This window comes from Pseudonaja textilis, chromosome 5 (genome assembly GCF_049901715.1).
Source record: "Pseudonaja textilis isolate UNSWEBS1 chromosome 5, rPseTex1.2, whole genome shotgun sequence".
In the NCBI taxonomy this organism is placed as follows: domain Eukaryota; kingdom Metazoa; phylum Chordata; class Lepidosauria; order Squamata; family Elapidae; genus Pseudonaja; species Pseudonaja textilis.
Genome location: NC_141994.1, coordinates 75,710,175 through 75,736,741, shown reverse-complemented (window position 1 = coordinate 75,736,741; position 26,567 = coordinate 75,710,175). Strand labels below are relative to the sequence as shown.

At 56.9% G+C, this 26,567-nt stretch overlaps 1 protein-coding gene across 1 annotated transcript in view; it reads right to left on the bottom strand.

The window, feature by feature from the left end:
* Positions 1 to 26,567, bottom strand: part of SHANK3 (SH3 and multiple ankyrin repeat domains 3) — a 214,249-nt gene that overhangs the window by 134,775 nt on the left and 52,907 nt on the right. The window contains exons 4-10 of the mRNA XM_087935444.1: positions 15,370 to 15,478; positions 12,968 to 13,119; positions 10,622 to 10,789; positions 10,238 to 10,354; positions 9,410 to 9,487; positions 7,774 to 7,840; positions 1,321 to 1,627 (exon numbers count right to left, since the gene is read on the bottom strand). Coding sequence (XP_087791570.1) covers positions 1,321 to 1,627; positions 7,774 to 7,840; positions 9,410 to 9,487; positions 10,238 to 10,354; positions 10,622 to 10,789; positions 12,968 to 13,119; positions 15,370 to 15,478 — 998 coding nt within the window. The remainder of the gene's footprint in view (positions 1 to 1,320; positions 1,628 to 7,773; positions 7,841 to 9,409; positions 9,488 to 10,237; positions 10,355 to 10,621; positions 10,790 to 12,967; positions 13,120 to 15,369; positions 15,479 to 26,567) is intronic.

Below are 26,567 nucleotides of genomic sequence, written 5' to 3'. Positions count from 1 at the left end.
TCCACCCTCAAACCAACAGCAGCCAAGGAGGGGGGGGATCTGGGGCTCCCTCTGGCTGCCCCCACCAGCCCCAAACTCCTGGATCAGGGTCTGCAGAGACCATCCGTCCTCCGGGTCCTGCGTGTCCCGAAGATGCTTTGTCAGGAGGCCACTGGACTTTCTGGTTTCCTCCTTGGAAGATGTTTCGCTTCTCATCCAAGAAGCTTCTTCAGCTCTGAAACTCTGAAGCTTTTACAGATTAACAAGTGAGTTGGAAGGGACCTTGTAGGTCATCTAGTCCAACCCCCTGCCCAAGCAGGAGACCCTACCTACACCCATTTTCTGACAAAGGGCAGTCCAGTCTCTTCTTGAAATTCTTGGATGAGAAGTGAAACCTCTTCAAAGAAAAAAAACCCAAAAGCTCCTTCGGGACATCCAGGACAAGGGAGTAGGTAGGATTCCCAGAACCTCAAATGTCCGGTTGGGGCAGATGCCCAGATTGGTGGCTTGTGACGCAAGTGCAAACCAAGACCTTTGACCATGGCCTCTAGCCGCCTTCAGCCAGTCAGCAGAACCACCTGTGGGCGGACGAGGAACCTGGTGCGAACGTTTCATGAGACTTCAAGGCTTCCCTAAATCTTCGCTCCTCAGACCTTCCAACTTCCTCCCACCCAGAAGGGCAGCTCTCCCCTGGCAAACAACCCAAGTTTTAACCAACTAACTGGGATCAAACCCAGACACCACCAATCCCACCAGGAAAGGGACTCTGTCCTCTGTCCAAGCACTCCCAGGACACGGCAGGCACCCTTCAGACTCCCACTGGTGTCACGGCGTGTGGATGCACAGTCCAGAAGTGGTGGGAACAAATCTCCAGGCCCCCCACCCCCAAAAAAACCCATTTGGGGTCCAAAGGGCGGGGAAGCTTCTTGGCTCAAAGGTTCTGTCCTTCCCAGGGAGGAGCAGGGAGAAAGAACCACAGTCGCACCGCTGTGAGACCGTCAGTCAGGACCCGTCTGCTGCAGGTGCTGGCCTAGAACCCCCATGGTTGTGAGTTCTAGTCCCGCCTCAGGCATGAAAGCGGCTGGGCCTCTCTCTCATGCCAAGCCACTCCGCAGGGTTGTTGTGGGGGGGGGAAAGAGAGGGAGAAGCAAGGATGCTCTGCCTGGAGTTACTTCTAAAGGCGGATTTTAAAAGACCCCCCCAATGAAGGTAAACTTAACACAGAGGGGAAACCAGGCGACCCAGCGGCGCGTCCCCCCTCCCCACGCCGAGCCCTCCCCCCTGCCAGAGGCGCGTCCCCCCACCAGTCCCGTCCCGACCCGACCCGACCCGGCGGCTCACCTGGGCTTGGCGCGGCTGGTCCTGCGCAGGGAGGGCGCGTCGGCCTCCTTCTCCTCCCGCACGCGCTGCAGAGACGGGGAGCGGCTGTGGGCGCCGCGGGTCCCGGCCTCGCCCGCCGCCTCCCGCATCTGGGCCAGCAGCTGCGGGGGGAGGCCGCGGAGCGAGGGCGCCGGCGAGTAGGACGGCCGGCTCTCCGCCTTCAGGTTGTTGTCGCTGGCCGAGCGCTGGAGGAGGCGCGGGGAGGAGAGCCCGGCCGCCCCCACCAGCCGCCGCCGCTTGGTGTAGCTCGGGGTCTCGCGGAAAGGCACTGCGGGAGAGACGGGGGGGCGGTTAGCACGGCCGGACCACAACCACCACAACCACAACCACACAACGCTTGCCTTCGGAAGGTGGAGGGGACCTTCATCCCTGGAGGCTTCCAAGATGAGACGGGACTAAGAGGCTGGACTGCCACCCGTCAGAAATGGTGTAGGGTCTCCTGCTTGGGTGGGTGGGTGGTTGGACTAGATGACCTCCAAGGTCCCTTCCAACTCTATTCTATTCTATTCATTCTAACGCGCTCCGGTGAGCTTCGGGGCTGGCCGGAGGACTCCGAGGCGCTTTGATTTCACTCGAAAAGAAAACCTCCCCGTGCAGGACACGGGTGTGTAAATCTTTCCGGAAAGAGGTTGCACCACCGCTTGCACCGATCTCAGAGCCCAGTGGGAAACCCCGGCTGAGCTCAGGCAGGGACTCCTGGGGCGCAGGGGAGCTGGAGGGGGGCAGAAACTGGGGCTCGGCTTCTCCCCCCCCCAGGAACCTTTCCCCGCCGACCTGCACACCCCAGCAGAAAAGACGCGGGGAGGCTTGCCAGGATGGCGTGACCTGCGGACGCCCCCCGTTTCTCACCAGGAGACCCATCCGGGAAGGGCCCCCCCCCCCCTCTTGAGACAGCCGGCAGCCCAGTTGCCTCGTAAGGGAGGGGGGTGAGGTGGGGAGCCAGGAGCCCTAAACCAGCGGCCCCCAACCTTTGGGGCACCCAGGTCCGGTTCCGTGGAGAGAGTTTTGTTCCGTGCATCGCGGGGCGGGTGGTTTCGCCTGCTGCCTGCACCGGGGATTGGGGACCCTCCCCTTCAGCAGAGCTCTCCCAACTTGGAGACTTGTGGACCGGAGGATGCTGGCTGGAGAGTGCCGGGAGTTGGTCCGCCAGTCTCCAAGGGGCCAAGTTTGGGAGCTCTGGCAGACGGAGTAAGGCTGTCCCCCCCTGTCGCCCCCCCGCCCGTTTCAATCCCTTCCGATTGGCAAGAAAACCTCGCAAAGGCCGGTTGCTGGTTGCAAAGGACCGTCTTTCTCTTTGCATCTTAGAAAAACGTTGAGGATGTGTTGGCTTCCCGCTAAATGAATGCCAGCCATGCAGACTCTAATGGGGGGGGGCGGGGGGGAGGAGATTAAAGCCATCGATGATATAGCAACAGGAGGCAAAGCCCAGGGCAGCCTTGACTGCTCATCCGCCCCACTGAACCGCCTCCCTCCCAAGACGAGGGGCTTCCGCTGCTGCTGCTGCTGCAAGGCTTGGGGGGCTCTGGGCCTCCGTCCGCCTGACCTGCTGCAGAAGGGGTGCAGTCTCAAAGGAGGGGCCTCTGTGGAGAGGCTCCGCCCTCCAGGTCAGGGTTGTCCCAAAAGGCAACCTGGTTTGCTTGTTTTCCCCCTTGAAAATGTTTCCCTTCTCATCCAGGGAGCTTCTTCGCTTCTTGTTCTTTTCTTGAGGTCGACTCAGAACCGAAGAAGTTTCTTGGATGAGAAGCGAAACTTTTCAAGGAATCACCCTCCCCCCGAGAAAGTCCAGTTGCCTTTTGGAAAAGGCGGCTTGGGGACCTTCACGGACGGGGTGGGGAGTGGGGAGTAGGAAGAGGCCCGTCCCGTGGGGGGTCTGAGGATGGTGGGCCTTCAAGGGGAGGACTGGAAGGGGGGGGGCGGCTGTCCCTGGCAAATCCTACCGGAGAGACCAGGGGTGGGCAAACTACGGCCCGGGGGCCACATCCGGCCCGTTGGTCTTTTTAATCCGGCCCGCCAAAGATTGGTACAGAATTAAGGTTTGATGTGAATGACTGAATGGTTGCATTCATTTGATTTTGACTCGTAGTGACAGGCATTTCGATACCAGGTGGCGGCCCGTCTGTCAAATTTTAAAAGTCAATGAGGCCCCCGAGCCAAAAAGTTTGCCCACCCCTGGGATAGACAGAGGCTGTGGGGGAAAAGGTGGCGATAGCTACACCTTGGGCCAGGTAGGTGGACCCTCTAAGGAGGCAACTGAGCCGCTGTTTGCAAGGAGCATCAATCCTTCCCTTCCCCACCATCCAGTCAGAGGCGAAGAAGCTTCTTGGAGGAGAAGCGAAACGTCTTCAGATAGAAAAACAAGAAAGTCCAGAGGCCTCCTGAAAAAAGCACCTCGGGGACACTAAGCGAACGGCCGTCAGTCAAGGACTTCCTAGGGTTCTGTTGGAGAGGCATCCAGGGACCAGGACTTCCTGGTCCAGAACTGGGCACTATTGCCACACCAGGGACTTGGGCCCAGGAGGAGCCAGTGGACTCCACAAGGGAGCTCAGCCCCATCCAGAAGCCCAGATGGAGCCCATCCCTGGCCCCAACTGGCCTCCGAAGCCAGCGGCCCCCACCCTGCGAAGAGCTGCCCTGGCAGGATTCCTTCTGCCCCCCCCCAACAGCTGCATGGCTTCTTTGGCTCAGGGTCCACAGGTGGGGCTGGACTCCCTCAGGTACCAAGGATGCTTGACGGGCCTCCTTTCTTGGGGCTGTGGTGGAGATGCTAAAAGGGTGTGTGTGTGTGTGTGTGTGTGTGTGTGTGTATGGGGCGGGGGAGAGAACAGGGCCCTCTTATCAGCCCACCAGGGGAGCCTTTAGAGAGAACCTTTCTCCCATCGCCCCCTGGGAGTTGGTGGGGTCAAGGCCCCAGGGAAATCCAGGCCCTTCACATCAGCATAAAGATGTACCGCAAGCTTAAGCTCTCTATGAGAATCTGGCCAACTGACCGCGAAGGGAAAAGAGCGGGAGATAAAAGAGGCATTCAAGATGGGCTGGATTTGGGTCTCTTCGGGGTGTGAAGGGACTCGAGACTTATGACATGTTTGACCCCTCCCTCACTCTCAGGCTGGTCATCTCCTCCATCTACGCCCAGGAGGAGGAAGGAGAGGAATTACCACTGAATTAGGGCCCCGCGCCCTCCCAACCTCCTAGAGTCCACGATGGATGGATCCAAAGGCTGCTGAGGTATCAAATCGAGACTCTTGAGGGCTCAATTTACCCATCTCAGCTCTGCCAGCCATTCATTTTGGCGCCGGACTTCCAAAAAGCTTTTAATATCACGGTATTCCCTCTGGCCCCGGGCTGGGATGTTAGATGATCCTGGTTGCACGGTCGTAGAATTGAAAGATGCGCTGAAGCAACTTGGCTGCATTGCATTCAGGTTGCGGTTAATTTTATTTGACTTGTGTGGTTTTAATAGCTGCCCAGAGTCATGAGCAGGCATATCAGATGGAAGGGAGGAAAGGAGGGAGGGAGGAAAGGAAGAGAGAGGAGAGGAGAGGAGGAGGAAGGGGAGGGGAAGTCAGAGTCCAAGGCCTTTGGAGCACGTCTTGAGCTGAATCCAGACTCAAACGGTTCTAGAACCATCCCTCCCTCTGACCTAATCTGGAGAGAACGTCCTTCCGGCTCCAAAGGCTCACCACCCCCTTCCCCTTCCCCTTCCCCGCCCGGAGTTGTGTCTTCCTCTAATGACCATGATTGATTTCAGATGTCCTGTTAATCTTGATAGCAACCAATTATACGGACGTCCCTTCATGGTTGTTTGTATGATTGGTTACGCTTTAATTAGCCCAGAAATGACAGCAAGGTTGTCTTCCTTCACTGCTTTCTCCGGCCGGTGACAACCGAGAGCGGCTCCCACCAGAACAGCGCCGGCCCACTCTGCCCCCCACCCCGATTTGCTCCGGAAGCCCATTTGGAGAATTCCCCCCCCCCCCGAAGGAAAAAGGGGGTCGAGGGATTAAGGCGTGAACGGCCCCACCCAGCCCCAAAGCCACTGACGGCTGGGATTCATCTATTCATCTATTATTATTTATTGATTTGATTTCGACAGCAACCCATCTCAGCAAACGACTTTGGGCGGCTCACAATGCAGAAACAGGCACAGAAAGTCCCGACTTAGTCACAGCCGAGCACAAATATTCCGTCGCAGAGCTGGGGCTCAATGCCCCCACCTGAGCCCTGCCAGAAGCCCCCTGTCTTATTTTGGGGTCTTGCTCCTGTGCCCTTAAAACCTCCGGTGAAGAAGAGACTGGACGCTTGTCTGAACCGCTTGAACAGGGGGGTGGGCTAGAAGACCTCCGGGATCCCTTCCGACTCTGTTATCCTGCCCTTTGGGAAGCCCCCGCCGTCAGGCTGGGCACGGGGGCGCCTCCCTGCTGCTCCCGGAGCCTCTCAGGATCCTGGCGTTGTATTCAGTGAAATCCGTTTTCAGGGCCCAAGCCAGAGAATCTAGTTTCCCAAGGAGAAACCTGGCTGTCATTTCTAGGGATGCACGTTACTGGCACTGTGACGGCTAACGATCCTACAATTTGATCACCTGACCTTGGGGATCCATCAGTATAGCATTGGTTCCTGTCAAAAAGGCCTCCTTTCTGCATCATGGGTCATTTGAATGGCTGCACCTAAATTGGAACCCTTGTTCCTTCCTTTCCATTCCCTTCGACTTTTAAAGGATCCCCCAGCGCCCTTAAGTGCCAGTTTGTAGGGGCTCTAGACTAGGGGCTGGGGAGCTTGCAGCCACGACAGCTGATGGCGCCGTGGGCTGGACGGCCCGAGGAGGTTTCGTCCACCCAGCTATACCTTGGTGGTGGGTGCCTCCAGTCCTGGTCTCGGCTGGGAGACCAGCGCCCACCAGCCAAGGCTCTGGCCGAAGCCACGTCACTGGGCCTGGACTGACCCAGCTGCCTTGGTGCCCTGATGGCCCAGTGGTTAGAGGGCAGCATTGCAGGCTGACTCTGCCCTCTGCCAGCCGTTCGATCCTGACCGGCTCCAGGTTGACTCAGCCTCCTGTCCTTCTGAGGTGGGTAAAATGAGGACCCAGGTGGTTGGGGGCAAGAGGCTGACTCTGTAAAGCGCTTAGAGAGGGCTGGAAAGGGCTGTGAAGCGGTATATAAGTGCTATTGCTAAGGAAGGAAGGAGGAAGGGAGGGAGGGAGGAAGGAAGGAAGGAGGAAGGAAGGAGGAAGGAAGAAGGAAGAAGGAGGGAGGGAGGAAGGAAGGAAGGAAGGAGGAAGGAAGGAGGGAGGGAGGGAGGAAGGAAGGAAGGAAGGAGGAAAGGAAGGAAGGAAGGAAGGAAGGAGGGAGGGAGGGAGGGAGGGAGGAAGGAAGGAAGGAAGGAAGGAGGAAAAGGAAGGAAGGAAGGAAGGAAGGAAGAAGGAGGGAGGAAGGAAGGAGGGAGGGAGGGAGGAAGGAAGGAAGGAAGGAGGGAGAGAGGGAGGGAGGGAGGGAGGGAGGGAGGAAGGAAGGAAGGAAGGAGGGAGGAAGGAAGGAAGGAAGGAAGGAGGAAGGGAGGAAGGAAGGAAGGAAGGAGGAAGGAAGGAAGGAAGGAGGAAGGAAGGAAGGAAAGAAGGAAGGAAGGGGAGGGAGGAAGGAAGGAAGGAAGGAAGGAAGGAGGAGGAGGAAGGAAGGAAGGAAGGAAGGAGGGAGGGAAGGAAGGAAGGAAGGAAGGAAGGAGGAGGAGGAAGGAGGAGGGAGGGAGGGAGGGAGGAAGGAAGGAAGGAAGGAAGGAAGGAGGGAGGAAGGAAGGAAGGAAGGAAGGAAGGAAGGAAGGAGGAAGGAAGGAGGGAGGGAGGGAGGGAGGGAGGAAGGAAGGAAGGAAGGAAGGAGGGAGGAAGGAAGGAGGGAGGGAGGGAGGGAGGGAGGGAGGGAGGGGAGGGAGGGAGGAAGGAAGGAAGGAAGGGAGGGAGGAAGGAAGGAAGGAGGAAGGAGGAAGGAAGGAAGGAAGGAAGGAAGGAAGGAGGAAGGGAGGAAGGAAGGAAGGAAGGAGGAGGGAGGGAGGAAGGAAGGAAGGAAGGAAGGAGGAAGGAAGGAGGGAGGGAGGGAGGGAGGAAGGAAGGAAGGAGGGAGGAAGGAAGGAAGGAAGGAGGGAGGGAGGGAGGAAGGAAGGAAGGAAGGAAGGAAGGAAGGAAGGAAGGAAGAGTTGTGGTGGTGCAATGGTTAGAGTGCTGTATTGCAGGCTAACTCTGAATTCCAACCGCCAAGATTCGATCCTGACCGGCTCAAGGTTGACTCATCCTTCCGTCCTTCTCAGGTCAGTAAAATGAGGACCCAGATTGTTGGGGGGCAAAAGGCCGACTCTGCAATCGCTTAGAGAGGTTACCCCCCCCCCCCCGAGTTTCCCAGCCCTACAAAAGGCCAAAGGTCACCCACTTACCAACGTCGGACTCTTTGTGGGTTTTGATGATTTCCGCCAGTTCAAAGTTGCCTGCAATGATGGCCACCTGCAAGCAAAGAGGCCAGAGTGAGCCGGACGGCTGCTGACCACAACGACTTCTTTGAGTGCCACCCTGCCTCACCACAGCCCTGCAAAGGAGGCCCTTGGACTTCTGAGAGGGGCAGGAAAGGGACACGCTCCGTCCAAGCGGTCAAGCTCAGAGGCATTCGTTTGCTGCAGGGTTGGACGCCAGGAAGAGCCGGGCGTGGCAAAGGGTGTCCTGAGCCCCCGGGGACCCCCAGAAACCTTGGGAAGACCCTGGAGAGAGGCCTCTGAATGGGGGAGACCCCTTGGGGGGGTCAGGAGGAAAAGGACCTTTGCAGGCCTCATTTAGCGCCCCTCCCAAGGGCACCAGGACTCGGCCGACATCAGGCAGAAAGGAGCAGCACCGGTGCCCCCCTCAGGCTCGGGGGCGGGGTGGGAGGAATCTGATAGCTCCCAGGTCCACTTCAGACAGGGGTCCAAGAGGCAGATTGGAGCATCAGTCACCCACCTCACCCGCAAGGGAAAGCTGCACAATTCAGCTGGGGCAGTTGTGATGCCCTCTGTGCCCCGATGCCCCCGTCCCTGAGGTATCCACCACTGCACAGCCAAGGCAGCCAGGGTGGAGGGAGTCAAATGGGGAATGAGTCTGCCATCCCTGCGTGGGCACCTCAGGGCCGCCTCTGACCCCCTTTGAATGCCGTTGAACCTTAGGGAAGGGGGCCCAGGTGCACATTGCCGGCCCGGGAAGATTCCTGTAAAACGGGCCCAGAGCAATAAAGTAGCTAGTTGAACTCTTTGTCAAGCAATGTGTGGATCTGGTTTGATCTGAGCAGGAGGCGGGGAGGGGCAGTGGGGAGGCTGAGGGGGCCCCACAGGTCTCCCCTTCCCCAGCTCTGAACCGGGGGGAGGGATTCAGGGCTGCCCTTCCCGGTGCGCCCCCCTCCCCGGGCCCCAGAGGGGATGCACCCTTTGTGACGCCACCCTTTCTCTGGTGACTTTTGGGCAGAAGAAAGAGGGACTGATCCTCCCCCCACCCCCAAGGCCTGGAACAGGAACCGATCCAAGATGCCTCTTGCTGACTTGAACCATGTAATGGATACAGACGGGCGTGAAATGCAGCCCCCCGAGTGGACGAATCGCCAAGCACCTGCCTCACGTGGGCTGAGACGGATGCCAGTCGCGGGGCTTCGAGGGGACATGATGAAGCCCCCGACAGAACTTGGGGGGTTGCTGGAAATGCCCTGTCCTGCCTGGGCTTGGGACCCCCGACCCCGAACGGCCCCGGTCCCTTTGTCAATCGGTTACAAGATGGAATAAGTACAAACACGAGTAAGGATACAGGAAAAAGGTGCGGATAAATGGGGACAACAGGACGGGGACGGGAGGCACGCGTGGGGCGCTTAGGCAGGCCCCTTACGGACCTCTTGGGAAGGGGGTGAGCAGCCCCCGCCTCCCGCTTCTCTTGGTCCCCTGGCCTGGGCGGGGGTGGGTGGGGGGATATCCTCTGCACCCCCCTGGAGTCTCTCCGGGCGCCCTCCCCGCCAGAGGGGAGGGACCGGAGGGTCTCTTCCAGAGCCTGCCACGCCCCTACCTGAAACGCCGTCTGGCTGTTGTAGTTCCGGATCTCTTTGCTGGCTCCCCGGAACAGCAGCACCCGGGCACAGCTCTCCTGGCCGAGAAAAGAGGGGCAGCGTCAGAGACCCCCCCCCCCCACCGCTTGGACTGGGCAGCGAGGTGGCCCGGTTCAGGCAATGGCGGTGCTGGAGGGGCCAACGGGGCGGCCTTCCCTTCTTGGCTGTCCCCGGCCCCACGCAGGGTTTGGGCTTCAGCTTCGGTCCGGTAGCCTGTGACCCTGCAGGGCCAGCCCCTCCCCCCTCTTGCCCTCCCCCCCCAGTCCACTTCCGTCCTCAGCCCAGGGGGGCAGAGCCAACCCCGGCTAGCCCTGAGCTACGTCCAGTTAGCCTTTGGAAGAGGACCCTGAGTCCCCCCTCCCCCGGGGCCGGGGGGGCACAAAAAGGCTCCACTGGCATGGCAGGAACCGGGCTGGGAATTTGGCCCCCCTCCCCACGGGATCCTTCACTCCCCCTTCACAAAGTCCACCTTCCTTGGAGCATTAGTGGAAAGTGAATGGAACTTGGCATTCACTTTCGGGAAGAAAAAGAGGGAGAAGGAAGTGAATTCCTGCCAGACTCGGGTTAGCTATGCCCCTTTTTTGGGGTGGTGGGGAGGAAGAGGAACCCCTCACCCAGGGCTAGGTGGGGCTCTCTTCAGAAGGACCCAGAAGGCTGAGCCTCCACCCCACTGGGCCTCCTCGGCTCAGCACCTTTGACATCTGGAGACGCTTGAGTGCCCCCGGGGAGCGAAGCCGAGGCTGAGGGTCTGGTGTGTGTGTGTGTGTGTGTGTGTGTGTGAGGCTCACCTGGTTGTAGAGGGCGCAGACATGCAGGGCAGTGTTTCCCGAGGCGTTCTGGGCAGTCATGTCTGCCCCGTAGAACAGGAGGTGCTCCAGGTGCTGCACGTGTCCGTAGCGGCAGGCCTGCCCAGGAGACAGGGAGGCAGGACTCGCATTCACAGCCCACTTCAAGGCCCACCTCCCCTCACGCCACAGCTCCCACTCCGGATGCCGAACCCCGTGGTGCCCGCCCTCCCCCGTGGCCCTCCTGGGGGCCAGACAGAGAGGCACCTCTGCCCTTGTACTGCAAGAGGGCTGCGCAGGTGAGGGGGCTTATCTATCTGGGCCCACTCCTCCCCCTCGCCCCGCCCCGGCTGAGCCCCTGCAACCCCCCACCCTGGAAAGGCTCACCTGGTGGATCTCTTGCCAGCCGTTCTCGTCGATGCAGCCCACCTTGGCGTAGTCGTGCAGGAGGAGTTCGCAGCAGTAGGGGTCCCCGCCCACCATGACACTGTGGTACAGGGGGGTCAGGCCCCGGCTGTCCTTGTAGTCCGTAGAGGCACCCAGGTCGAGCAGCGTCTGTGCAAAGGAAGCCACCAGGGGGGATGAGGGGGCGAGGGGGTGGCATCAGGAGGCGGTGCCGGGCATCCCTGGCCCATCAGGATGGGTGGCACCGGTCCACGAAGGAGGCGGCATCGGGGGGCCCCGAGGGGCCGAGAGTGGACCGAGCTGGTCTTCCCAGGGAGATTTCTCAGTCTACGCCTTCAACTCATAACAAACACCCACTTTTATTTCTTTCGATTGGTCGGTTAAATACATGTAATTAATAGGTTGTTGTAACTGTTGTTATTGGTCATTGCAGAGTCAGCCAGGTGTTCAGGCTGCGTTTGACATTTTTGTCTGCCTATCGAGTCCTTACCAAGGACCTGGGAGGGGCAGATCCGGATGTTTGATGATCCTACAGAGATCGCTGCAGGATGGAAGCGGCTCCGAGCAAAGCTGCCTTCTGCAATTGACTAGGGCAAATTTGTCAACGCCATCGATGGTGTTCCAGTTGTTTTTATTATTTATTATTATTTTGCTTTCGCTTTTGTTATTATTATTTTACAAACGTTAATACTTTTATTATTACTAAATAATTCATAACAACAGTTAAACAAATGTGTGTATGTGTTTGTATTTAATATTCATTTATTTATTAGATAAATTCATTTATTCAAATGTATTGGCCACCTACTGCGGATTGAGATACTTTGCACACAGACACAGTTTGCAACCAAGCGGGATCAAAAAATGCAAGAAGGGCTATTTGAAACGGTGGCCGTCCAACCTCGGGAACCTTAAGACCCGTAGGCCTCAACGCCCAGTTGGAGCTGGGAGCCGGTGGGATGGGCTGCCTCATGACGACGGGGCTTCTCCTTTCGGAGCTGCCTCCTACAGCAGGGGACGGTCACCCATCGGCTGAGCTCTAGTGCAGGGGTCTCCAACCTTGGCCACTTTAAGCCTGGAGGAGCAAAGCTGGCTGGGGAATTCTGGGAGTTGAAGTCCTCCAGGCTTAAAGGGGCCAAGCTGCCATCTATTATCCCCGCCTGCTTTCCATCCATCAGCGGCCCCTCTTATCACATCCCCCCGGGTTCCCCCCCCACTAGCCCTCGGAGGCACCCATCATCCTGGCCTATTTAAGGCTCCTAGATTCTCCCACCAGGCGCAAGCAGGCAGCCATTCGCCTGCTTTCCCACCCCGAGGGCCGGTGCCTAATGTCCCAGGCAGGAACTGCGCCTGATGCCTTCGGATCCCGTTTGGGGGCCGGCAAAGATGCCCGCAGGGCTGAAGGCGAAAGGCAGTCCGAAGTACGTCTGTATGCCCCGCCCAGCCGCTTCTTCCTTGGGGTCCCTGGTGCCCTCTGAGCTTGGCGGTTCGCTTGCAGACATTCCAGGACCCAGCAAGGAAGCGCCAGGAGGGAGGGGGGTGGGTATGGCCTCCCCAGTGCTTTGCCCTGCCAGAAGGGTTAGACTGCGGTTCCTGTTTGTTTGTCTGAGTCGGCAGTTCCCCGTTTAACGCTCGGTTGCTCGTCTGATGTTAATCCGGGGGTCCATTTCCCTTGCTCCAGGGGTTGATTGCTGGCAAGGAGATGCTTTGGTCCTTTAGCTTTCCGAGGGTCTCTTTAACACCCCCCCCCAACCCCATTGACGCTGATATAGAAACCGAGGAGAAATCCCCTTTCCTTCTAGCCCTGATTATGTCCCCTAGTTGGGTAATGGAACGTCTGCAACGAAACAGCCCAGCTCGGGGAGACCAAAGACTTCACAGTCCTCCTCCTCCTCCTCCTCCCCTCCTCTCCACAACCCCCTCCCTTCTAGTCCTGATGATATTCCCTAGAAATCACCAGGTTCAGAGAGCACCAAGGACCCCACAGTCCTCTCTCTCCTCCCTCCCTCCCTCCCTCCTCCTCTCTTTTCTAGCCTTGATGACGTTCCCTCGTCGGGTCATGAAACAGCTGCAAGGAAACCACCAGGCTCAGAGGGCACCCAGGACCCCTCAGCTCGACCGGAGAACTCCAAATCTTCTCTCTCTCGGCTTCTTCCTGGGATTTGGCCAAGAGGCTCCCGGACTCCACTGGATGTTTGGCCACCGTGCTGCTGCCTGGCTGTCCCCCTGCAACCTCGCAGCTCCTGCCACCCTAGCCCCCTCCAAGGACCAGGGTCAGCTGTCCAGGCTGCCCCCCAACTCTGGCGTGGGGGGGTATTGGAGACTCACCCGCAGGGCAGTGTGGTTCCGACATCGGACGGCCTTGTGCAGAGCCGTCATCCCTTCGCGGGTTCGGAAGTCCAAGTGGGCGCCACCGTTCTTCAAGGCTTTGATAATCTCGGCACAGAACTCCAGCTGGGCACTCATGGTCAGGGGGCATTCTGGGGAGGGGAGAGACAGCTCTCAGCAGGGAGTCTCTGGAGGGTCCCCTTCAGCCCCCCCGTCACTATCCCCCCCCCTCAGGTCCAAGTGGACCAGTCTTTTCCCTACTGTTCTGACCAAGGCTTCCGAGACCGTAATTACGCACGCACTTATATTTTAAAAACAAGACTGAGTTTATTGCAACACTGATAAACTGTTTTCATTCCCAGCCGGTAATGAATCTCAAACAGTCCCCCGAGATAAGCACCCACCTTTCTTTCCTGTGAAGTGCTGCCAATAACCAACCAGAGTACAAAGAGCTTCAAGGATTAATCCAAACAGAGCGAACAACGTTGCTTCCTGCAAAGGTTTCTCTACTTTTGCCTGACCTTTATCCCTTATGGGAGGGGCAATCACCCCTTTTGTCTCAGCTGCTCTCGCCTTCCGGCAGCTCTGTGCATACGCGTACTGGGAACAGGCTCCCCTGGTTCCTCTGCCTCGCTGCTGCCAGGCTCCGGAGTCAGCACCCCACTCCCAGATGACCCCGACCCCATCTCTGCATCGGACGCAGGTCCCTCGTCTCGAGTCCTCTCCAGACTCCCGGACTGGTCCCCGTTCTTCCCCACTGTCCAATTCAGCTGCCGTCTACACAGGCTGCTGGCGAACCACAACACCTTCCCTAGGTGACTTCACCACAACCTGGCCTGCTTCGGGGGGGGAAGCTTTCCAGCTGCCTCTTAAATAATCTTGATGAAATAAAACCCTGGCTCGGTCAGGCTTGTGAATCGAGTCACGCAGTACCTGGACCTCTCAGGTAGGCATTAAAAAAATGCCAAAGTCTCAGGTAGGACCGTCTCATGCACGTGCAACGTTGGCATTGGAAATGCAACTTGGACGCCTAACGTTAAAACCACCGTTAAAAAGGCCCAAGGAGGAATGTTCTTCCTGCGCCAACTCAGGAAGCTCAAACTGCCCAAAAGGAGCTGCTGATCCAGTTCGACAGAGGAAGGATTGAGTCTGTCACCTGCACCTCTATCACTGTCTGGTTCGGTTCTGCAACCCAACAGGACAGACACAGACTTCAGAGGGCAATTAGGACCACGGAAACAACACTACCAACCTGCCTTCCATCGAGGACCTGTATCCTGCGCCCTGAGTCCAAAAGAGGGCTGTGAAAATATTTACAGATCCCACACATCCCGGCCATAAACTGTTTCAACTCCTTCCCTCGAAACGACGCTCCAGAGCACCGCACACCAGAACAACTAGACACAAGGGGAGTTTTTCCCCCCCGAACGCCATCACCCCGCTAAACAAATAATTCCCTCAACACTACCTTACGTCTAATTACTATCATCCTTCTCATCTCTTCTCCTATCTTCTCTTGTTGGTATCTTTAATCTGTTCATTATTACTCTTTCATTTTGCATGTACAGTGAGAGCTTCTGTACTGGAGACAAATTCCTTGCGTGTCCAATCACCATATAAAGGGCTCGATTCCATGCAATTCAATTTATAGCCAGCAGTACAGATTGGACGTTGTATATTGGATACGTAAGGCACGCCATGTGAGTGCAGAGAAGAACACACCCTCTCACACGTGCTACGCTGCACACAAAATCCTTCAAGAAGTATGGAGGGAGACCTCCCGCTGGCGAGAGAAAATGCCATTGACGTGGCCTGATACGGGGCGAACGTTGTTTAGTTTCAGTCCTATTTATTTTACACATTTTTAAGTGCGCTACATTTTCAATGACCTCTTTCACACTTGTTTTAGTTGCTGATTGTTGAATGTCACACCTATGTAGGTGCTTTGGGCACAAATGAAAGCAAGCAAGCAGGGCTGGGTAGGAAGAAGGCTACACAAGGGGAGAACCACGTTCACGTGTGTAGAGGGAGCCACCCTCCAGAAGGCCAGATTCTAGACCAGAGGTCTCCCAACTTGGCCACTCTAAGACTTGTGGACTTCAACTCCCAGGATTCTCCAGCCAGCAGAGCATAGCATGCTAGAGAATATCACAGCAGAGCTGGCTGGAGAATTCTGGGAGTTGAAGTCCACAAGTCTTAAAGTGGCCAAGTTGGGAGACCTCTGGTCTAGAAGAAGACACGATTTCCAACCAGGTGAAGGCCAGATGATCTCTCCTTGGCCCGAAGTTCCCCTTAAGGCAGCATTTCTCAACCACGGCAACTTGAAAAGATACGTGGCCTTCCACTCCCAGAATTCCCCCCCGCCAAGTGTGCCAACCTGGCACAAGCAACCCTCATCTCACCTCCAGTGTCCGGGTCGTGAAAATTGGGGTCCAGTCCTTTCTCCAGCAACCTGGTGACCTTCTCCACATTCAGGGCCTGCACATAGTCCATAAATTTCTTCAGGTTTGCCTGCAGCCACAAAACCCAGGAGGAAAAAAAAAACAGGCCAATTAGTAGCTCGCCCTGGCAGGCAGGCCGCAGGCGGTGGGCCGGAGACCCCGTCCTCCACTCTTAGCGGCCGTTTCCCTCCCTGCACAACCAGGAAGAGGGCTGCCGAATCCTCCCCTTCACACCTGACCTGGGATCCATTTGATCTCAAATGCACGGACCCCCCTGGCTCTCAGCCCAAAGCGGCTTCCTTCTTTAACCCCATTACTCCAGAAAACCTTGTGGGTTTTTTTTTCAACTTGGATTTTGCTCCTCTGGCTGTCCTCAGGGTGGCCCGTTTGCTGAGCCTGCAGCCTGAGTCGTGGCCTTGGCGGGGCCTCCACGTGGCTCCCCACGGCTGCCGGCCAGGGCGTTCCCACGGGTGAAGAGTCGGAACCGCTTCACACAGTCCACACAGTGTGTGTGGGGGGGGAGGGTTCACACTGGAGGGGGGTGACCAATTAAAACCTGCCCCCCCCACCATGCCTGCTCCCCCTTTGCCATCTTGCCCCCCCGGGATTTCCTCTGCTGTGCTACTTTATAGCGGGTGGCTTCCACGCTTCTGATGCTGTGAGCCGCCCAGAGTCGTCGGATACGAGATGGGCGCAAATCCCTTTCGTGAGACATCCCAAGCGAACGGCGGCTGTTGGGTGAGCAGCTTCCTCACCCGTGAACCCGTCGCCCTTCTGGGAAACGCTGCCCCCCGCCCCCGCCCACCCGAAGAGGCTCATGTTCAGACTGGGTGGGGTTCCTTTCCGCCCCTTGCAGGCCAGGACTGTGCCGGGCTCTTTGGGGGCCGTGGGGCACCCCCAGCCCTGGCCTCTTCTGCCACCCTTGCCCCTGCGGCTGGCAGCTCAACTGCCCTCTTTGGCCATCCTCTTTCATGCCCCCCCGCCCCCGCTCCCAGGCAGCGGGAGGGCCTTGGCAGAAGGCAAAGCAAACGGGACGGACGAGGAAAGAGATGCTGGAGAAAGGAAGGGGAGGGAGGGAGGGAAGGGGGGAGGGAGGGGGCCAGACTGATGTCGTCGCTGCTGCTCGGCCTGGGGAGGGGCATGAATGAATTAGAGGGGGGAGGAGTGGCAAGAGAGAGGAGGAGGGACCATCCCCCCCCCCCGTTTGCTCTCTCCTGAACCGGGGAAGGGGACCATCGTCCGCTGCGCAAGCATCGCCCTCGGCTCCTGCTGCTCAACAGGTGCAGCCCAGGGGAGGCCGTGATCCAGGCTGGGCCCTGCCAGGGCTCCCCCCCACCCGCCCCACAATCCCAGGGGGGCTCCCGAGAGCTTCTCCGAGGTCCTGAACCCCCCACTTGGCAGCCCCCCACCACCACAGCTGCCAGCCCATTAAGCAAAGTAGTTTGGCTTCCGCTCAACCCAACCCGCTTGCGGGAGTTCCTTCTCCCCCCCCTTCCCCCCCCTTTCAAAGGCGGGTAAAAATAGAGCGGCGCATCTCTTCCTTTCCATTAACCGGCCTTCCCTGCCATTAGAGAAATGAAAGGCGGGCCTGTGCCAAGCCCGGGAAGCTCAGGGAGCGCAAGCGGAGCAACCCAAGTGCTCCTGGACTGACATGCGATCAGGGAAGGGGAGGGGCTGAGCCCAGGGAGCCCATCCCCAACCGGGGGGCGGGGGAGGAGAGAAGGGGAAGAGCGGTGGGTCCCGTGGTCCATCAGGCTCATGATGGGAAGGCCGCCAAAGGGGGCTCCAGGCCGGAAGAGCTGCCGATGTTTCCTCTGCACAGGTGAGAGTGAGAATGATGCTCCAGGTGTGAGAGACTCGGGGCCCTCTCTGGGCAGCTTCCTGCGTTCCTTCTCCCACAGGTAGGGAAGTCGATCACCTGGGGAGCAGACCAACCCCCCACCTGTCAGGCTCCTCTTAGCCCCACTGGGCTTCTCTCCGGACCTTGGAGACAGACGAAGGCAACAGGTGAGCTGCCCTCAGCGGGGAGGAAATGGGGCTCTGCTATATCATGGCTGCTTCCAAGAGGCCAGAGGGAGCTGCGGAGAGGCTGACCACTCTCCTTAGGCCAGCCTGGTCAACGGAGGTTGCACGGAACCACCCGAAGAGCCTTCGGCGTTTCTCCTGGTTGGATGAGGAGGGACCCCGGTATTTGGGGAAGGAGGAAGGCTGAGAGTCCGAGCTCTGATGGAATGAGAGCCCCTGAGCAGAGCCCACCGGCTGGTACCCCTGGCCAGAGGCTTCAGCCACTCTCGCAGGGGAGAAAGGACGGGCGGACAGGCTGCCCATTTCCAGCACCCCCACTGCTCCGAGGACATCCACACCCCTTGGATCCAAGCTTCCTCCCAGGCTAGAAATGGCCTTGAATGGAACGAAGATTGGTTATTCTTAGTCTTGGATTCCGGTTGCGCGATGTCCCCTTCTGCTCGCCTCCTGTTCATTGTGCACTTTGCCACTTTGGGGACCGGCTCAAAAACGCAGCCGCCATAGAAACCGCTCTGAGCATCGCTTCCTTCTGAATACCACAGGCAGCAGGTTGCCAAGGAATTCAACCTCCGCCTCGTGTTGCTGCACGCTTGAATTCTACAACGGGGCTACAAGGATGATCAAAGCCAGAGAAAGCAAGGCAGAGAAAGCGATCCATCAATCCCTGACTCACCTCTCGGCACATCTGAGGAAGGGAGGGAGGAGGGAGAGAGGGAGGGAAGAAAGAAAGAAGGAAGAAGGAAGGAAGGGAAGAAGGAAGGAAGGAAAGAAGGGAGGGAGGAGGGAGAGAGCGAGGGAAGAAGAAAAGAAGGAGAGAAGGAAGGAAGGAAAGAAGGGAGGGAAGGAGGGAGGGAGAGAGGGAGGGAAGAAGAAAAGAAGGAAAGAAGGGAGAGAAGGAGGGAGAGAGCGAGGAAGAAGAAAAGAAGGAGAGAAGGGAAGGAAGGAAAGAAGGAGGGAAGGAGGGAGGGAGAGGGAGGGAAGAAGAAAAGAAGGAAAGAAGGGAGGGAAGGAGGGAGGGAGCGAGGAAGAAGAAAAGAAGGAGAGAAGGAAGGAAGGAAAGAAGGGAGGGAAGGAGGGAGGGAGAGAGGGAGGGAAAGAAGAAAAGAAGGAAAGAAGGGAGGAAGGAGGGAGGGAGCGAGGGAAGAAGAAAAAGAAGGAGAGAAGGAAGGAAGGAAAGAAGGGAGGGAAGGAGGGAGGGAGAGAGGGAGGGAAGAAGAAAAGAAGGAAAGAAGGGGAGGGAAGGAGGGAGGGAGCGAGGGAAGAAGAAAAAGAAGGAGAGAAGGAAGGAAGGAAAGAAGGGAGGGAAGGAGGGAGGGAGAGAGGGAGGGAAGAAGAAAAGAAGGAAAGAAGGGAGAGAAGGAGGGAGAGAGAGGGAGGAAGAAGAAAAAGAAGGAAGAAGGAAGGAAGGAAGGAGGGAGAGAGGGAGGGAAGAAGAAAAGAAGGAAGAAGGAAGGAAGGGAAGGAGGGAGAGAGGGAGGAAGAAGAAAAGAAGGAAGAAGGAAGGAAGGGAAGGAGGGAGAGAGGGGAGGGAAGAAGAAAAGAAGGAAGAAGAAAAGAAGGAGAGAAGGAAGGAAGGAAAGAAGGGAGGGAAGGAGGGAGGGAGAGAGGAGGGAAGAAGAAAAGAAGGAAGAAGGAAAGAAGGAAGAAGGAAGGAAGGAAGGAGGGAGAGAGGGAGGGAAGAAGAAAGAAGGAAGAAGGAAGGAAGGGAAGGAGGGAGAGAGGGAGGAAGAAGAAAAGAAGGAAGAAGAAAAGAAGGAGAGAAGGAAGGAAGGAAAGAAGGGAGGGAAGGAGGGAGGGAGAGAGGGAGGGAAGAAGAAAAGAAGGAAGAAGGAAAGAAGGAAGAAGGAAGGAAGGGAAGGAGGGGAGAGAGGGAGGAAGAAGAAAGAAGGAAGAAGGAAGGAAGGGGAAGGAGGGAGAGAGGAGGGAAGAAGAAAAGAAGGAAGAAGGAAGGAAGGGAAGGAGGGAGAGAGGGAGGGAAGAAGAAAGAAGGAAGAAGAAAAGAAGGAGAGAAGGAAGGAAGGAAAGAAGGAGGGAAGGAGGGAGGGAGAGAGGGAGGGAAGAAGAAAAGAAGGAAGGAAAGAAGGGAGGGAAGGAGGGAGAGAGGAGGGAAGAAGAAAAGAAGGAAGAAGGAAAGAAGGGAGGGAAGGAGGGAGAGAGGGAGGGAAGAAGAAAAGAAGGAAGAAGGAAGGAGGGAGGAGGGAGAGAGGAGGGAAGAAGAAAAGAAGGAAGAAGGAAAGAAGGGAGGGAAGGAGGGAGAGAGGAGGGAAGAAGAAAAAGAAGGAAAGAAGGAAGGAAGGAAAGAAGGAAGGAAGGAAAGAAGGGAGGGAGGAGGGAGAGAGGGAGGAAGAAGAAAAGAAGGAAGAAGGAAGGAAGGGAAGGAGGGAGAGAGGGAGGGAAGAAGAAAAGAAGGAAGAAGGAAGGAAGGGAAGGAGGGAGGGAGAGAGGGAGGGAAGAAGAAAGAAGGGAAAGAAGGAAGGAAGGAAAGAAGGAAGGAAGGAAAGAAGGAGAGGGAGGAGGGAGAGAGGGAGGGAAGAAGAAAAGAAGGAAGAAGGAAAGAAGGGAGGGAAGGAGGGGGAGAGAGGAGGGAAGAAGAAAAGAAGGAAGAAGGAAGGAAGGGAGGAAGGAAGGAGGGAGAGAGGGAGGGAAGAAGAAAAAGAAGGAAAGAAGGAAGGAAGGAAAGAAGGAAGGAAGGAAAGAAGGGAGGGAGGAGGGAGAGAGGGAGGGAAGAAGAAAAGAAGGAAGAAGGAAGGAAGGAAGGAGGGAGAGAGAGGAGGGAAGAAGAAAAGAAGGAAGAAGGAAGGAAGGGAGGGAAGGAGGGAGAGAGGGAGGGAAGAAGAAAAGAAGGAAAGAAGGAAGGAAGGAAAGAAGGAAGGAAGGAAAGAAGGAGGGAGGAGGGAGAGAGGAAGGGAAGAAGAAAAGAAGGAAGAAGGAAGGAAGGGAAGGAGGGAGAGAGGGAGGGAAGAAGAAAAGAAGGAAGAAGGAAGGAAGGAAGAAGGAAGGAAGGAAAGAAGGGAGGGAAGGAGGGAGAGAGGGAGGGAAGAAGAAAAGAAGGAAGAAGGAAAGAAGGGAGGGAAGGAGGGAGAGAGGGAGGGAAGAAGAAAAGAAGGAAGAAGGAAGGGAGGGAAGGAGGGAGGGAGAGAGGGAAGAAGAAAAGAAGGAAAGAAGGAAGGAAGGAAAGAAGGGAGGGAAGGAGGGAGAGAGGGAGGAAGAAGAAAAGAAGGAAGAAGGAAGGAAGGAAGAAGGAAGGAAGGAAAGAAGGGAGGGAGGGAGGGAGAGAAGGAGGGAAGAAGAAAAGAAGGAAGAAGGAAGGAAGGAAAGAAGGAAGGAAGGAAAGAAGGAGAGGAAGGAGGGAGAGAGGAGGAAGAAGAAAAGAAGGAAGAAGGAAGGAAGGAAGAAGGGAAGGAAGGGAAGAAGGAAGGAAGGGAGGGAAGGAGGGAGGAGGGAGAGAGGGAGGAAGGAAAGGAAAGGAAAGGAAAGGAAGGAAGGTAGGTAGGTAGGTTGGTTGATGGAATGTAGCCAGATTCCCAGAAGGGAGGGCGTGTATTCCCGCGCAATAAGAGTAACTATCTCGGTTCAGATAGTTGGTGTGAGCGAAGAGGGCGAAGACAGCTCCTTCTCAATGGTTACCAGAAAAGAGGTTACCAGCTTGGCAAGATTCTGTCTCCTGGTGCGGAGAGATAAAGAAGGCCAGCTTGGAAGCATCACTGGGTGCTTTGGGGCATTCCAGCCCTGCCCTTGGGGGCCACACCCTTTCCTCCTGACAATAAACTGTGGCTGCGACAGATGCACGTCATGAACGTTGTATGACAATCTCATAATGTTAAGGTTAGAACTTCCGACTGCGTGAATTGTACCTCAGGGCCCCAAACTGAGGGCTAAAAGTCAGGCTGATTACTTTTTCCTAAGCAACCGGAAGGAAAAAGGGACGCCGTGGCTCAGGGGCTAAGAGGCTGAGCTTGTCGATCGGGAAGTTCAGCAGTTCAGTGGTTCGAATCCCGAGCGCCGCGTCACGGAGGGAGCTCCCATTCCTTGTCCTGGCTCCTGCCAACCGAGCAATTCAAAAGCACTTAAAGAAACGCAAATAGAAAAATAGGGAGGCCTTGTGGGGAAAGGGGCAACGTTCCTCAGGGCACCTTTGGTGTTTAGTGTCATGGCAGCCACATGACCACAGAGGCGTCTTCAGACAGCGCTGGCTTCTATGACCACAATTGAGCCCAACATTTCTGTTGTTAAGTGAGACGTTTTAGAGCCAGTTTTGCTCTATTTTACAACCGTTTCTTGCCACAGCTGCTAAGTGGATCACTGCGCTTGAAAATAACCCAGCTGTTAAGTAAATCTGACTTTGCTCGTCGGAAAAGGGGATCGCGGGACCCTCCCACCCTCATCGATGTGACTCAATTGACAAGCATCTTAATTTTGATCGTGGGATCACAGGGACGTTGCAACGGTCCTAACCGTGAAAAACGGCCACGTCACTTTTTTTCAGTGCCGTTGTCACTTTGAACGGCCACTAAACAAATGGTCGTAAGTCGAGGACCGCCTGGGTAAACCAAAGAATCCCGGGCAGGCCACAGAGAGCTTTTCAATGGGCTTTGAAGGCGATCCAGCAACCTCTTATTTTCATTGGTGAACTTCCTAGTAGACTGTGGGGAAGCTGAAGACGCCATAATATATCTTGATGGCAGAGCAGCGGGGTTAGTTTCCTTCCACTGGCGGTTTCTTTTGAGATCCTGGCACCGGTTGTGGATCGGACGCCACGGCCTCAAATCCAGCGAGGTGGTTCCCAATTCAGAGGGCTTTTCTCTCCTTTTCAAAGAGCTCCGTGGATCAATTCTTCATCACCACTAAACGATTCCCAGCTGGCTGGGATCCCTGTGTGCTTCAGCAAAGAAGAAAAGGATGCCGGGATCCGTAGAGCGGCGGCAAATGGAGCCGAAGGAGCCGACGGGGCCTCCATTCTGCCTCTGGCTGTTGGGCACTGGGAAATGCCACCTCTCTGCCTTTGGGGGAGGAGGGGGGGTGCGGGAAGGAGGGAGGGAGGCTCAATGCTTTGCGCCAATCGGCTCAAGGGCTGAGCATCCCAGAGTCAGCTGGTTTGGGAGACGGGAAGCATTGAAACACGAATGAATGAATGAATGAATGAATGAATGAATGAAAGAAAGAATGAATCTGTGTGTGTGAGCCAGACAGCCATGTTGGTGAAGAAGGCGTGTGTGTGTGTGTGTGTGTGTGTGTGTTAGAGTTGAGCCCTTGACTGCCTCAAGGACAGCGCAAAGCCTTGCCCTCCCACTCCGCTCGCTTTGGAAAAGAAAGGAATGGAGGACAAAGGGAAGGGAAGAAGAGAAGGAGGGGGAGGGAAAGGGCCCCCCGAAGAACGACCCGCTTGCTCGCTCCACGCCAGCCAGAAGTGGAGCCTTGCAAGGGAGCTGCCACCCCTGCCAGCCACCGAGGCCCGGAGGTCCCCGAGCCAAGGGGGAGCTCCGGAGTCTGGAGGAGCCAGCGAGGAGAGAGCGGGGTGTGCGTGTGTGTGTGTCTCATCGATCCCCAGCCGCCCGCGGCCACCGAATCGATGTCCTGACGCACAAAGGCTGCCCACGTCTGGACCGCAGAGGCCAGTCTCTTCCCCGGCTGCTCATCACACCTCCAGGGGCCTTGCTGGCTGGGAACGAGGGGCACTGGAGTCCCATCCATTCCTGCCCAGCAGCATTGGTCTCAGAGACAGGGGCGGGTTCTGAATCCAGCCAACCGGTTTCTCGGTCCGGCTTCTCACGACAGGCTGAACCGGCGACCAACCCTGTGGCTAGTTGCACAAAGCGTCTCGCGTCCCAACGGGTCAACACCCCCCCCACCCTCCAGTGGTGCAACGTTCACCCCTTTTGCCAGGACTGGGTCTGGGTTCTCACCCCAGGGCCCAATCTCTCTTGAGCAGGGGTCTCCAACCATGGCACTTGAAGACTTGTGGACTTCAACTCCCAGAATTCCTCAGCCGGCTGGCTGAGGAATTCTGGGAGTTGAAGTCCACAAGTCTTCAAGTTGCCACGGTCAGAGAGCCCTGGTCTTCAGCTAATGGACAGCAACTGTAGGGGGTGCTCATTCAGGGACTGCCTCATTTAGTGACCATTCGCCATTACTAGAGTGATGAAAATATTAACTCGGCGACCAATCTTTGCTTTGACGACCTTCGTGGGTCTTCAAGGCCAAGACAAACGGAAGGAAAAGCTGAAGCACAGCTGCAGGCTCACTTAGTGACCGTATGGCTTCCTAATGAAGTGGTGGTCGCTAAATAAGGGCAAGCCACGATACAGACTGCAGGTGGGGCTGTGGCTCTTGGATCCCTTGGCCAGCATGGAGATTGTAGTCCGTAGCCCTATAATGAGAGCCTGCTTAGCAAGGGAGGACCCGTCACTGGGAAGGCCTGGGCCGGCCCTTCTCTCTTGGCCCCGGGAAGGAGGCAATGGCAAACCCCTTCTGGTAGAATAGGGGCCCCCAAAGCTCATCCAGACGGTCCCTGGGACTCCAGCATGGTTATATTCACGGCCATTCCCGAGTCCCAGGTTAGAGGCACACGTAAGGCTTATACATGTGCGCGCACACATGAAAACACCCCCCCCCCTGCTTTATAGCAGGGAGAAGAGAAGTATGGAAGTACAAGTTGATGACCTCAGGCTCCCCCTCTCAGACGAGCACCCAGCCCTCCCCTGTGGTTTCCCCCCCCGCTCCTTTTCAGGGCTGAGCAGAAATGGCCGGAGGGCCTGTCTAGCCCCCCCCCCATAGCCCCTCCTCAAGCCCTGCCCCCTCTTGCAGCAGCTGGGACCGCTCAGCCCCGGCCCGACTCTCCTCTGAATCCTGCCCGGCAGAGCCCAGCTGGGCGGGGTCCCAACCGGCCCGAGGACAAGGCGGAGCGCAGCCCTAGAGCCCCCGTGACAGCAGGAGGAGGAGCGGAGAGGGAGCAGGGCCAGGATGGGGGCCCCTGGGGGAGGAGAGGGAGGGGTACCTTGCTTTTGGTGCTGGACCACCCACTCCCCAGCCTGGGCTGCTCCCTCCCCAGATGGGCCCCCCCTCTTCCCGTCCTTCCTCTTCTCTCTCTCCCGCCAACTCTCTCGCCACCCAGGCCTCGGAAAGGGCGTGCAACTCGAAACTCGGAGGGACGCACACTTGTGATGTCTCTCTCTCTCTCTCTCTCTCACACACACACACACACACACACACACACAGACACCTTCCACAACTTGATCCTGTCCAAGAGCAGCCTGGGGGACAAATCCCACCAGAGCCAACTTGGCCAGCAAACCCCCTCCCCTTCTCTTCTCCCAGCCCCCTGCCCTCCCTTTCCCTGGGTGGCTGCCCCCTCTGGCCAGCTCTCTGCAACCCCCCTTTGGTTTGTGGGGCTCCCTGGCCCCTCTGTCTCAGGGACGATTTGGGGTGGGGGCTCCTGGGACCCCGAGTCAGCAGGATCAGCGGGGGATCAGGCACAGCATCCTTCCCTCCCAGCTGCAACCGATCCATCCGAATAGGGCTGGAAGGGACCTTGGAGGTCTTCTAGTCCGACCCCTTCCTCAAGCAGGAGACCCTCTATCGTTTCAGACAGGGGGCTGTCCAGTCTTTTGTTAAAAACCCTCCAGCCACGAAAGACCCACAAACTCTGGAGGCCAAAACTGCCCCAATTGTCAGGGAATTTCCTCTTCAATTCCAGGTTGCTTGTCCCCTTGAGGAGTTTCCACCCGTTGCTTCTTGTCCTGCCGCCTTCAGGGGCCTTGGAGAAGAGGGTGATCTCCAAATCTTCTTTGGGGCAGCCCCTGAGATCTTGGAAGGCTGCTCTCCTGCCCCCCCCAAGTCCTTCTTTCCATTAAACTAGACCTACCCAAATCCCGTGTAGCTGCTTTTCATCCGTTTTAGGCCTCAGGCCTTTAATCTTCTTGGTTGCTCTTCTCTGCACTGTCTCCAAAGCCTCCCCGGGCTGCAGAAGGCCACCGAGCGAGGGTGCCTGGCACCTGGTATGCTTCTGCCCCCCCCTTTTTTGGGGGGGGCATTAGAGGCTCCTGTTGCCCCCACGTCTGCCCCACTCAAAACCCCCAAGAAGGGCCTGCTCACCTGCACCAAGCAGCAATGGCAGCTGCGGAGTCGGTGAGATTCTTTGATTATTTCTTGTTATTTCCCATTTCAACAGGACTTCAACAGGCCAGCCCATCTCCCCCCCTCCCGCCAATAGCCCCAGGTGTGGGGGAGGGGGGCTTGTAAGTCCACTCAGGGCAAGATAAAGACTCAAAAGACCCCTCCCCCACAGTGACCCTTTGCCACAGGCCTAATGGGGACGGCCCATTTCCCTCTGCTGGGCAGGTGGGAGGCATATCCTGGTTTATTAATGGATCTGTCTTACAACCGCACCCACAAATAAAGGTAGAATTCAGCATCTCATTCTAGGATCATCCTGTGTTTGGCCCACACATATTTCTGCACCCAAACACCCAAGACCAAAATGCAAATGGTCTGGAAAAAAAAACACGCTTGCGATAAAATTTCAAACACATACGCAAAACCCCGTGCAACATCTTTGCGGAAAGCCAACCCAGAGCCTGGTTCAAACTCGACGGGAAAGTCTCTTTCCTAAGCGCCTTTCCTAAAAGGGGTCTAATCCGCTCTCTTGGACCTTCCTCGTTTGCATATCTGGACGGACAACATTGCAGAACCTGCTCAGAGTTGCCTCTTGGGACGTGTCGGAGAGCGTTTTTTTTCTCTTCCTCCTGGTAATTTCTGCAATTTTAACTCCGCGCCAAAAGGATCGTCTCCGTTGGAAAGGAGTCCAGGCTCTGTCAGCAAAATGGAATAAATAACGTTTCTCTGCTACGCGATGCCTGCTCAAGAAGAGCCCCCGGGGAAAAGCATCCGCGGCGATTCTCCGTCCTCCAGGCCACGGTTGTCCCCGAGGCGCTTTTTCCAGCAGTCAGCCGAGCTTTGTGATTTTTCTTTCAGGCGTTTCGCTCTCCCCAGGGCCGTCGGAAGAGCATTATGGGCCCTGGGCCCCAAGCAGTGTAGTAGGGCCCCTCCGACAGCTACTCACCAGGGCCGATATAACGAAACATGCATTTATTTTATGGGCCCTTCCAACCAATAAATACGTTCCTGTGCTGAAGATG